A 13725-nucleotide genomic window follows, 5' to 3' on the forward strand; every position below is an offset into this window, starting at 1 on the left:
TCTTATAGTAATTTCATCTAGAGCACATTTCCTTAGTTTGCTTATGTTACAGTTCCACACGACATTCTCATAAGTCTTACTGAAATAAAGATATATCATGTCTACTGCTTCCCCACCATCCACTAGGCAACTAAGATTGTCAAAGAAGGAAATTAGATTGGTTTGGAATGATTTGTTTTTGACAAATCCATGTGGCTATGCTTTATAACCCTATTATTCTCTAAGTGCTTACAAATTGATTGTTTAATAATTTGTTCCAGTATCTCTCCAGGTGTCAAAGTTAGGCTGACTAGTCTATAATTCTCTGGGTCCACTTTGTTCCCATTTTTAAAGATAGGTATTATGTTTGCCCTTCTCCAGTCCTGTGGGACCTCACCCGTCATCCATGAGTTGTCAAAGATAATTGCTAATGGTTCCAAGATTGCTTCAGCTAGTTCCCCAATTACCCTAGGTGAATTTAATCAGGCTCTGCCGACTTGAATACATTTAACTTATCTAAATATTCTTTAACCTGTTCTTTCCCTTTTTGGCTTGCATTCCTTCCCCCCTTCTATTTTTATTAATTCTAAGTATCTTGTCACCATTAACCTTTTTAGTGAAGCCTGAAGCAAAATAGGCATTAAACAGCTCAGCCTTCTTGATGTTGTCACTTATTAGCTCTCCTTCCCTACTAAGTAGAGGACCTACGCTTTCCCTTGTCTTTCTTTTGCTCCATTTAAAGAACCTTTCTTTATTGCGTTTTATGTCCCTTGCTAGGTGTAACTCATTTTGTGCCTTAGACTTTCTGATTTTGTCCCCACGTGCTTGTGCTATACTTTTGTACTCCTCCTTAGCAATTCATTCATGTTTCCACTTTTTGTAGGATTCCTTTTTGATTTTCAGGTAATTAAAGAACTCCTGATGGAGCCATATTGGTATCTTACCATTCTTCCTATCTTTTCTTTGCTTTAGAATAGTTTGCAGTTGTGCCTTGCATAAACTGCAAAAGTGACTGACCTCCACCAATGTGTTTAGGTGAAGGTATTAAAGCCATTAAAAATTGATCAATTTACTTTAAATATCATTTTACCCCCACATCTACTGACATCTGTTCCCAAAAGAGAGATTAATGTTGAATCACTAGAAACATCTAATTGGTTGAACATGTCTATCTGGTTTATAGTTTAGATAAATCATTCAAGAACTTTAAAATGCTTTAGAGTATATTGATTTGACCATTTATTCCTTACCCCATTCAGTGGGGTAAAGAAGTACAGAAGTTTTCCTCATGCTGAGTTTCTCTAATGTACATATCTATCACTTCACATCAGGATATTCTGACTTCATGATTTTAAACTCTCTTAGAAAAACTGAAACAGCAAATTATTTTTATTTTTAATCCACAGTGTAATTTAATTATGATGCTCAGACTTTGTAGTGGTCATTTGGCTATATGGATCAAAAATTACATTCCAGAAGTCATTTCCTAGTGGTACAGATAACTCTGCCCTTGCTCATCAGTGGGTGTCTGGCTTTAAAGATTTTTGGGTATCCAGAAGATGATTCTCTGACCTTTTCAAAGGTAAGAGAGAAATTGAGTCTTGAATCCTTCCACTGCAAATAATAGTAGTTTGTGGGAGTGATGATTAGAACCTATTCTAGTAATCTAACTGATCTGCTCTAGCATTAAAGTGCCTAATATAACTTGCTGTATCTATCCCTCATGAAGGAAATTCATATTTTTTATAAATATGGATGGAATGATTATTTGGATATGATCATTAAAATAAGGATGAGTTACATCACTTCTTATAACAGGGGTCAATTGTGCATCATTAATGCATCTTTTGAAAACTTCACATATTTGTATTGACAATTTTCATAGTAATTCCTTTGTCTGAAGCTATTCTTATGCTACATTAAAATGTATTACATAAATACTTTGAGTTTTGTTTGTTTTTGTATAAAATCTGAAATGTCCCCTCATTTTACAGCATCTTTTGAAAATGAGAAAATGATCCCAGAAGTTTGTAATTAATCTTCAAATAGAAAACAGTGTTTGTGGCATACAAGTTTGCAGTGATACATGCATTTTTAAAAAATAAATCTGCTATTAAATTTTGGTAACTTTTTTGGGGGAATGAATAAGCAATTATTGATGTGTACTTAAAAAAAATGACTACATTTGAATATATAAGCAAAAACTCAATGTTATAAAGAAAAATTCACTAAAACAGGAAAATTTTGAGGAATACTGATTTTATTTTTTTGGATTAAATAGCCCACTGCTTTCAAAGATGTATGTCTGAGTTTCTTAGCCTGAGTTTCAAAAACGTTTTCCAAGACTTAATTCCAGTAATTTTGTTTTAAAAATTAGATGTAATTCTTAATTCACTCATAAATAATTTATCTTTAAGGAAAAAAAGTTTTTAAATTGAAGTAGGTCTGAATCAGTTAAGTACAGTCTGATTGATATCTCTTAACACACATTAGATTATCTAGTCTGAGTGTTGCTGCATGTATATTTTTTGTAATATTTATGTAAACTTTATGTAACTCTGCTTTTGGAGAAAAATATGCATGGCAGCTGTAATTATGTATTTTATATAGCCTGTAACTTAAATTATTTGTCGAACCTGCTGCCACACATACGTGAAGAGGAATGATATATTTTCACCTTAACAATAGATCTTTTCTATAAACATAAAAGATTGCCATGGCACTTGACCATATATTAATTTGGAATTCTGAATAGGGAATATTGGAAAGATTAATGTGACGGTCTTCTGGTTTGTACTTCTGCAAACTGGCCATTTGTTAAACTATGGCTGACAAACCATCAAGCTTTCCTTAATGGCATTTAGTCTGTGATATTTGGGACAAGGGCGCCCTCTCATGATCATGTGGCACATAAAAACCAAATACAGGCAGTTCTCGACTTTATGACGAACGGCACTTACGATGTTTATAAATTGTCATTGTGTTTCAACTTTACGACGCTCGATCGGACACTGTTCCTACGGGAAATTCGAGTTAAGATGTTTTCAATTTAAGACACGGTTTTCAGGATCTGATTGTGTCGTAAGTCCAAGGACTGCCTGTATATTTTGATTAAACTTTTTATGTTGGGAAGTGCGCTTTTTTCCTCTCTAACAAAACCCTGAGAATCCTCCTTGTTTTCCTGCTTCATACTCTCCACAGTTAAGGCCTCATAATCCCCTTCCTGGTGAAGAAGATTGAATGGATCTCATTAGACCTCATTAGTGCCATTCCTGGACTCTCACGCTCATTATTTTAGGAAAGACACAAGGCTCTAAGGCCCTGATCCTGTAAAGACCTATTCACATGCGTAACTATGCATTGTGATTAGTCCCATTGAAGCCAGCGGGGCTGCTCACAGAGCAAATATTTAAGTATGTGAATACATCTTTGCAGGATTGGGGCCTAAAGGAGTAACTTTTTTAAATAGCTTAAGGCAGTGATTCTCAACCTTTCCAGACTACTGCATGCTTTTCAGGAGTCTAATTTGTCTTCACCTCACTTAAAAACTACAAAAGTGTCACAACACAGCACACTATTACTGAAAAATTGTTTACTTTCTCATTTGTCTATATGAAATTTTAGTTTGTACTGACTTCTCTAGTGCTTTTTATGTAGCCTGTTATAAAACTAGGCAAATGTCGAGAGTTGAGGTACCCCCAGAAGACCCCTGCGTACCCCAAGGGGCATGTGTACCCCTGGTTGAGAACCACTGGTTTAAGGAAGATTGTTAAGTAATATTATTAAATTAAAAGTGTGGAGGGTTGTACTTGTTAATTGAAAATTTTCTTCTTGGTTTCTGTTAATTTTTTTTGTGGCTGGGGGGAGAGAGGGAAGAGGAAGAAATGTAGCTGGAAGGACATTTCCCAGCTGCTGCTCCTTTTTAAAACCAGAAGCTCTTGTGGAACTACTCAAGATTATATATGGAAAGAACTGGCTTTCTGTTCCTTGGACCAAAATATTTTTCTTTAATCCACGAATTCCAGAGTTTATTTGTTTCATTTGTAGAATGGAAGACTGGTTACTGCAGTATCTAACAATACCGTCCAGATTCATACGTTCCCTGAAGGAGCTCCTGATGGCATCCTGACTCGTTTCACCACGAATGCAAACCATGTTGTCTTTAACAGGGATGGTACTAAAATTGCTGCTGGATCCAGGTAATTTGATCTTGATGCAGGAGAAGTCAATAGCCACACTAAATGTGGAACATTAGCGACTTCCTGGGATGTGACTTTTGTTCACAATGCCATCTAATTAATCTGCATTTTGTGAAGGTTTTACAATGCCTCAAAAGGTCGTCATAGAAGAAAAAAGTCAAATGGAGGAGGCCATTGAGAAAAACTTTTATGGGAGAGGTTGGGGTCACATAAATATCTGCCCCACAACATCAAGTTTCCAGATGTAATTTATATTCTTCAGGCGCTTACTTTGTGACAGCACAAGGGTTCATCCATATGGAGCTCATTTCAGGATCAGGGCTTTAGTTATTAACTTTGTATTAAGAATCACAGTATTGTTAACAGTTTAGGGACCCAGTACTGCAAACGCTAATGCCCACGAATAAATTAAGCATGTGCATGTTTGTTGGATTGGGACATTATTTTCTAACATAATATATTGTCACCCCTCTGCAGAGCAGTAGTAAATGTTGGGTGCAGGATTATACCCCTGGCCCCTGAGGAGGAGAAAGGAGCGATGCAAAGTCTAGTTAATATCTTGGGCAACTTGTTTATTTTACACTATATACACCAGTTCTTTAACAGAGGTGGTAAAACAGTCCTCTTATTCATTAATTTTAGACAAAATGCCAATTCCCAGTTTCCAGAGAGCAGCTCTGCCCCAATAATTGACTCTAGTTAGATTAAAGCAGAGAACATTCTCCTGCTGCTTGCAACAGCTTTCCTGAAAAGAAAATTATCACAGATCTAACAAAAATACAGTGTTTTTTCAGACCGAGCAGTCCTTCCACACTAAGAACTTGTAAGACTTTAACAGTGCCACCTGGAGATTTCTGCCATAATAGTGTTGAAAGAGAGGGTGACATACAAAAAAAAGGGAATGCAAATAAATTGTTTTTATTTTAATTGTCACAAGTCTCTCAAGTATTACTTGAAGTCTAGAACTTTGTGAGTTGACAGTACATTCCACTTAAATGCAGAACATATGGATAGAGCCCGGCAAATCCGCGGGTATCTGCTTTATATCCTTGGACCATTTCTGTGGATTCCAGCGTGGATGCAGATACAAATTTTGTATCCGTGCAGGGCTCTGACCGTAAGGACGGGCGAGCAGCTGTGAGGAACTGCAGCGTGGATCTTCCACCTGCCCTGGTCGGGAGGCCTGGGGGCAGGGACAGGGGTCAGGATCTGCTCAGGCCCCCCACCCAGGGCAGGTGGAGGATCCACCGTGACTCCCTACAGCTGCCAGTGCATCTCTTCCCGATCGGGCTGTGGAGGAGGGTGGTTCACCTCGGACCCTCAGTCTGCACCCCCGTGTAGAGCCCTGCAAATCCGTGGATATTTGCAGATATCCACAGATAATTTTTGCGGTTCGCAGATCAGATGTGGATACACACTTGTGTATCCACACAGAGCTCTCCATATGGATTGTTTCAAAGGCTTACCTGATCTATTTGGAAATATTTATGTAGTTTGTTTAAAAGGTAAATTTCGTCAACTGTTCTGTTTTAAAGTTGCAAGGCATGTTATAAAGATACTAAAATAATAGTAATATGGAAATGAATGAATACAATTTATACACTTCTTGCTATGGCAATTTTTTGTGTTAGACTAAAATATTCAGGGCTTGTCTACATAACATGGCAAAGCACTCCAGAGGGGTGTGATCTGATGAGCTCTGTAACATGTTATGCCCTGACTGTCCTGTGTATACTTTGCAGTGGTTCTCAAACTAGGGCTGCCACTTGTTCCAGGAAAGCCTCTGGCGGGCCGGGCCGGTTTGTTTACCTGCCGTGTCCGCAGGTTCAGCCGATCGCGGCTCCCACTGGCCGCGGTTCGCCGCTCCAGGCCAATGGGGGCTGCGGAAACTGGTGCAGGCCGAGGGACGTGCTGGCCACCCTTCCCTCAGCCCCCATTGGCCTGGAGCGGTGAACCGCGGCCAGTGGGAGCCGTGATCGGCCGAACCTGCAGACGCGGCAGGTAAACAAACCGGTCCGGCCTGCCAGGGGCTTTCCCTGTACAAGCGGCAGACCGGCTTTGAGAACCACTGCTCTAAAGGGTACTTAGTTTGCGATAACAGGGACTACTTTGTCCCCTTTAATGCAAACTAGGTACCTTTTAGAGTGTGCCAGTGGGGTCTATGCTGGGCAGCTAGGGCTCAACACCTTAGAACATTCTACAAATCACACCCCTTAAAGTGCTTGCCATACAGTGTAGACAAGCCCTTAGTATCTTGCAGAAACTGTGGCTGTGATCCTGAAAAGAGTTGATTATGCTTAAAACTGCAGGATTGAGGCCCAAGGTTAGATTTATGTAATGAATACGTAGATTGCAACTCTCTAGTGCTATTAAGATTTTTTGGGAAGTGCATTATAATCCTGATCTTAAGTGGTTCATATGTCAACCATAAAAATGTATTCCAAACTGAATTTGAGCCTCAGATGTCTCTAACTAGTATTCTATTTTTTCACACATCAGAAACCTCAATTCAAGTACTTTTAAATTTTACATTATTTTTTAAGTGTGTGGAGAGTGCTGGGTGAAGATGCTATTGTGGGGCCTAGTATGGCTTAAAAGTTGATAGTATTCTTAATTATGGACTAAATTGAGTCATAATATTGAAAAAATCCAAATATTTGAAAATTAGCTAATGCATTATTTACATGAAATATTTTAAAGTTCATAATGATTTTTAGCAAACAAGCTTAATATGCATATGTAGCAGCTATTTAACAAGATAAGTCAATCAGTTGTGGTACTGATAAAATATAAATCTCTACCTTTCAACAGCCAAAGTACAGATTTAGGTGATATTAATCTAAAATTACATAATAATATAGTTATTAATATGGGGTGGGTGGGTGTGATTATGACACATATATATGATTTCTTGCTAAAGCATTCCATTTCCTTTTTAATTTAGGGGGAAAGTTATTCTATTCTGCTATTGATGGCCTGCTCCTGTTGAAGTAAATGGCAAGACTTTCATTTTCACATAGATTCTACGGTGATAAGTGTGATTAAAAAAGCACCCTATCCATCAATGATCAATAAGATAGAACTCACATTTACTTCAAGCAAAGCAGAATACTGCCTGTCAGTGTTAAAGTAATATGGTTAATTAAGTATATTGCTCTCATCCACAGTGATTTTATGGTCAAAGTTGTGGAGGTGACCGATAGCAGCCAACAGAAAACATTCCGAGGACATGATGCCCCTGTCCTAAGTCTGTCTTTTGATCCCCAAGATGCTTTTCTGGTAAAAAATTTTCCTGTCACTTTCTACCTTGTACTTTTTCCTCCAGCAGTTCATATTTTATGTTTCTTATGGGATCTTAAATCATAAAATGGTCCACAGGCACAGAGGACATGGTTTTTATTTCATTTGTCTACTGAGTACGGCCTATCAAAAGGGTCATGTGAATATCAAACTGTCTCCAATAACCTTAGCTTTATTTTCCTACACGTACATTCTCAATGTGAAATTTTTATATTGTCCTTACTGCTGAGGGGAGAAGTTGATCCACTAACATAATTTAAAACAAACTTTTGATTTAAAAAAAAAATTACATCTAATTTTAAGTATTTCATTGTGAAGAATTTGTAAATACAGAAGGGTTGGAATGAACAAGGGTTTCATATATTTTCAAACAAGATGATTTATATTTTATTTAATATCAAAAATATAAATCATATAAAATTTATTGTGAGTTTGTTTAAAGGCAGTTCATATAGTGTATGTCTATATTACTGGCTGTACACCTCTTAAACTTCTAATTGTAGCATGACTTTTGCTACTTTTACTGCGAATTGTTGATGACATTTTAAAAACTACTTTTTCTTATATAGACATCAGCAAGCTGTGATGGGTCTGTCAGAGTATGGAAAATCTCAGATCAGGTAAAATGCTAATCTTCTGGAGTTAGACTTTAGATTTTACTGTGTGTATTTTACAAAAGAATGATCTTAACTAAAATAATGCATTTTGTCTTTTGATGTGTCAGAATTGGTGTATTGGCAATAAATGGAAAAGATAAATATTTTAAAAATCCCAATACAGGTGAAATCTAATTTGCAGATTTAATGCTGACAATAGCTCATAATAATGTAGTTCTCCAGAGTTAGGGCCCAGTCCTGCAGAGTTGTGTCTAGAATTACTTTTGCTTAAATCCCGTTGACTCTACAATGGGACTCCAAATGGGAATAATTTATACATGGGCTGATGGCAGGATTGAGTAGTATCCTTGTGACTCGCTAGTTTTTAAGACAAATACGCACCTAAATGGTCAGACCTAGCATTAGAAGTTATGATCGTGGATGCCTTTTGTATAGCAATGTTGGCACTGTAACTTTTCGTAGACAACGTTTTGAGATTATAGCTGTGATTTGCATTTCAATGTATAAGCAGTAATATGGGGCACAACAATACAACCCTTTTTGTATCACTGTGGTCAGATCCTGCCTTGACACACACCCTGTCCAACCCTATTAAAATCACTGTGGTTTTACAAAGTATTAGTCGGGTAGAATAACCAATCTGATTTGTACCATATTTAATAAAAATGAAAGGTTTGTGCTTGGTCTGAGACTTTATATTTTATAAGTGGCTATATTTTTATAGAAATATTTTCACTAAGTTATAAAACCTGGACATGGTTTTTTATAATAATAATAATAAGACAGACTTAATATCATATTTGGGTGAGATATATTACTTCACTTCCACAATTCTAGTATAATTACCTCTTTTCCCTACACTCCACTTTTAAGACTTTCTATTTTTTATAATACAGAGGATTTTTGCAGTTGCAATCTAGAGAACCTAGTCCCTAAATATTCTGTTTTCAGACATGCGTGACAAGCTGGCCACTGCTGCAGAAGTGTAACGATGTGACAAATGCTAAATCAATATGTAGGCTTGCCTGGCAGCCTAAAAGTGGGAAGGTAAGTGACACATTGTTTTGCTGTCTGTATTAGTCTTCTCTCTCTGCGAGTACTTAGCACATTGTTAACAACGGAATTTAAGCCAGGCCAATCAATATCCCAACACCAAAAAATAAGAAAAGTGTTTTTGATTAAATTATTTAAAAAAACAAACAAACCCTGGAAATGGATACTTGTTAAAGTACTGTATAGTCAGTGCCAAAGTGAGGCTGGTAATACTCCAGCTGTCAGCCTGATACAGTATTATATATTCAAGTTATGCTGAACAGGAAGGAACCCTGTTGGTGGGGAAATAACATCTTTGTACACTACTAGGTATCAAAGTGGTTTAGTCATTCTTTCATGTAAGTAAACTTTATACTGTGAATAATTTCTATTGTATAAATAAACAAGCCTTTTAAATAATAAGTTATTGTATTTTCAACAGAAGAATAAAATTGATTTTAGTGTGGGATGAAGAAGTGTTGATTGTCACATTACAAATAAAATCTATATACAATGTGAAACTTACCCAGCCATGCACACAGCCATAGTAAAGGAGCTTTGGACAGGGAGCTAAGTGAAAGTGGGAGACATGGCAAAACCCCTCTTCCAACTTATGATCTGAAAAAATGGTTGCAACTTCTACACGCCATGTGGGGTTCCCATCCACTGGATCTGCATAAATGCATTTCCATTGTCCCCTCAAAAAGCTTGCCTGAATAATCCACTTCAGGCCATCTTGTTCTGGGGCTTTATGTGGAGTCTCTTTGCCCATGTCCACTATCACTGGTACCAGGAAGGTTAAGTTGTGCAGAAGACCATGTATCACTTTTTTGTGCTGCTTGAATGTCACTTACAGTCCATTAGATGTGCATGTTGCTTTACAGGTATGCACTTTGTATACAATTCTAAAACAGTAACAGTTTTGATTGGCAGAACAATCTATATTGCATTCATATCTTGAAATTTAAACAAATATATTATTTTTCTTATTTAGACATAATGTAAGAAGTACTTTGAACTGCAGTGGTCTATGGGGTGACTGGCAGTAACTTTGTTTTTTTCCTTATTTTTTTATACTCTCTGAATTAGGTGAAATTATCTTGTTTAGGTGTCAAATATTCAAAGATTTATATATAAAATATTATCTAACAATATAAGTGTAAAATATTAATACATCCTATCAAAAGGTTTTATAGATATCAACTTTTGAAGGGGTCCATTGGGAAAAGTTTTATTTATAAGCAGTTGAAAACTATTTATACATTTTGCTAGCAGTTCCAAAGGTCAGAATTTCTGTAATTTTCAGGGGCAGCTGTCAGCCTCTTCACCACTTCTGCCAGAAATAAATGCAGATTAAAATACAAACTGCTGTGCTCAACTATGCTTATTTATGGTTTCTTGAAATTTCCAATACAATTCACAATGTTTTGTCTGTCTTTATTTTATCAATCAACAATGTTGGAATGCTAATTAAGATACTGTGTCAGATTGGCTGTTGTGACAGTTACAACTATAATGTCACTTCTGAATAAAGGAACTACACTGCTTGTTGGCTGCTGTAATTAGCCTTATTTGAAGGGGAAGGGACATGTGAAATAAAACTAAAGCTGTTTAACAAAATTTGATTTGTCCTAAATTAACAGATTTTTTTCCCCTGAATAGTTACTAGCAGTTCCAGTTGAGAAAGTTGTTAAACTGTACAGAAGAGAAACTTGGGATAATCAATTTGATCTTTCAGATAATTTCATTACTCAGGTAAGTGCCCTAAATCATAGGTTTGTAAACTTTGTCATAGGGTGAAACACATCCCCTTAGAAATTGTCTCATGGACATGTACCCTCCAGGTCAACTTCCCTCTCATTTGCAATCTTGTTATAGTCCTGTGGAATCTATAGCAGTAGTTTATATAGAATAGTAATATTAGGAAAGTATCTGAAGTGTTTTGAAGTATCCTTGGATGCAATGTGGTAGAAAATCAAGAGGAGAGACAGCACCATGTAACCAGCCAGATCTCTGTGGGTCTGAGTTTGGGAACATCTGTTCCAGATGTTTGTTTCAAATAGATTTAATACAAAGAGAACTGTTAGAAATATTTCTTTGCTTGCTTGCATAATAGAGATTTCATTATTCTACTCTATATTTTGATTAATTGAAATCTGCCTACATAGTAGGGAAATAGCAACTTTGAGATCTCCTGTCTTATAGCATGCCATCTTTGGAGATCGCTGGGTAGGAGAATGCAAATTCACCTACATGGTAATTTAGATATATGTGTACCTAGGCCTACAAGAGTCTTGGTATAGTACACGTGTAAATCACTGGGCGTATCGTCAGTGGAACAGTTCTTAATAGTCTTTCAAATATTAAAATATAAAACAGTCTTTTATGCGTACATAACTCCACCTAAAATGGTTGCTTTCTGCAGTTGCAAAATGCATTTTGCTACTGTCCACGTGTTGCAGGACATTTGAAAAACTCAGACTTTGTTGCACTTCTTTATAGCATGCAGTGACTGAAAATAAGTACTCTGAATGAAAAGGAATAAAAAACATGCTGATTTTTAAAAAGTGGCTCTAAAAGAGGGTAGCAAAAAATCCTCCCACAGACAGCTGGATATAGTTTGCTAAAAGTTCTTGATCTTTTTCATAGATGTCTATTTTACTATACGGGACCAAGAACATTGTTAGCGCTCAACTAATAGTAATGTCTACTTTCCCTAGACTCTGAGTATTGTGACCTGGTCTCCCTGCGGACAGTATGTAGCAGCTGGAAGTGTCGATGGTTGCATAGCAGTTTGGAATGTGGACACTCAGGAGTGCATGGAGAGGTATTCATTGCTTTCCATAAAATATATAAATGTTTATCTATTGTTTTCACAAAAGGGAGTTTTTTCTTATCCCTTATTTTTAGACTTTGTCCATGTAAATAGATACATAGAATCATAGAATATCAGGGTTGGAAGGGACCTCAGGAGGTCATCTAGTCCAACCCCCTGCTCAAAGCAGGACCAATCCCCAATTAAATCATCCCAGCCAGGGCTTTGTCAAGCCTGACCTTAAAAACTTCTAAGGAAGGAGATTCTACCACCTCCCTAGGTAACGCATTCCAGTGTTTCACCACCCTCCTAGTGAAAAAGTTTTTCCTAATATCCAACCTAAACCTCCCCCACTGCAACTTGAGACCATTACTCTTTGTCCTGTCCTCTTCTACCACTGAGAATAGTCTAGAACCATCCTCTCTGGAACCACCTCTCAGGTAGTTGAAAGCAGCTATCAAATCCCCCCTCATTCTTCTCTTCTGCAGACGAAACAATCCCAGTTCCCTCAGCCTCTCCTCATAAGTCATGTGTTCCAGACCCCTAATCATTTTTGTTGCCCTTCGCTGGACTCTCTCCAATTTATCCACATCCTTCTTGTAGTGTGGGGCCCAAAACTGGACACAGTACTCCAGATGAGGCCTCACCAATGTCGAATGGAGGGGGATGATCACGTCCCTCGATCTGCTCGCTATGGCCCTACTTATACATCCCAAAATGCCATTGGCCTTCTTGGCAACGAGGGCACACTGCTGACTCATATCCAGCTTCTCGTCCACTGTCACCCCTAGGTTCTTTTCCGCAGAACTGCTGCCTAGCCATTCGGTCCCTAGTCTGTAGCTGTGCATTGGGTTCTTCCGTCCTAAGTGCAGGACCCTGCACTTATCCTTATTGAACCTCATCAGATTTCTTTTGGCCTAATCCTCCAATTTGTCTAGGTCCCTCTGTATCCTATCCCTGCCCTCCAGCGTATCTACCACTCCTCCCAGTTTAGTATCATCCGCAAATTTGCTGAGAGTGCAATCCACACCATCCTCCAGATCATTTATGAAGATATTGAACAAAACCGGCCCCAGGACCGACCCCTGGGGCACTCCACTTGACACCGGCTGCCAACTAGACATGGAGCCATTGATCACTACCCGTTGAGCCCGACAATCTAGCCAACTTTCTACCCACCTTATAGTGCATTCATCCAGCTCATACTTCTTTAACTTGCTGACAAGAATACTGTGGGAGACCGTGTCAAAAGCTTTGCTAAAGTCAAGAAACAATACATCCACTGCTTTCCCTTCATCCACAGAACCAGTAATCTCATCATAGAAGGCGATTAGATTAGTCAGGCATGACCTTCCCTTGGTGAATCCATGCTGACTGTTCCTGATCACTTTCCTCTCATGTAAGTGCTTCAGGATTGATTCTTTGAGGACCTGCTCCATGATTTTTCCAGGGACTGAGGTGAGGCTGACTGGCCTGTAGTTCCCAGGATCCTCCTTCTTCCCTTTTTTAAAGATTGGCACTACATTAGCCTTTTTCCAGTCATCCGGGACTTCACCCGTTCGCCACGAGTTTTCAAAGATAATGGCCAATGGCTCTGCAATCACAGCCGCCAATTCCTTTAGCACTCTCGGATGCAACTCGTCCGGCCCCATGGACTTGTGCACATCCAGCTTTTCTAAATAGTCCCTAACCACCTCTTTCTCCACAGAGGGCTGGCTATCTATTCCCCATGTTGTGATGCCCAGCGCAGCAGTCTGGGAGCTGACCTTGTTAGTGAAGACAG

General features: G+C 38.1%; 1 protein-coding gene across 1 annotated transcript in view; it reads left to right on the forward strand.

The window, feature by feature from the left end:
• The window catches only part of WDHD1 (WD repeat and HMG-box DNA binding protein 1), a 55999-nt gene that overhangs the window by 7907 nt on the left and 34367 nt on the right, over positions 1-13725 (forward strand). The window contains exons 4-9 of the mRNA XM_073350066.1: positions 4027-4178; positions 7346-7457; positions 8048-8098; positions 9047-9142; positions 10790-10882; positions 11848-11954. Coding sequence (XP_073206167.1) covers positions 4027-4178; positions 7346-7457; positions 8048-8098; positions 9047-9142; positions 10790-10882; positions 11848-11954 — 611 coding nt within the window. The remainder of the gene's footprint in view (positions 1-4026; positions 4179-7345; positions 7458-8047; positions 8099-9046; positions 9143-10789; positions 10883-11847; positions 11955-13725) is intronic.

This window comes from Lepidochelys kempii, chromosome 6 (assembly GCF_965140285.1).
Source record: "Lepidochelys kempii isolate rLepKem1 chromosome 6, rLepKem1.hap1, whole genome shotgun sequence".
NCBI classification, from domain to species: domain Eukaryota; kingdom Metazoa; phylum Chordata; order Testudines; family Cheloniidae; genus Lepidochelys; species Lepidochelys kempii.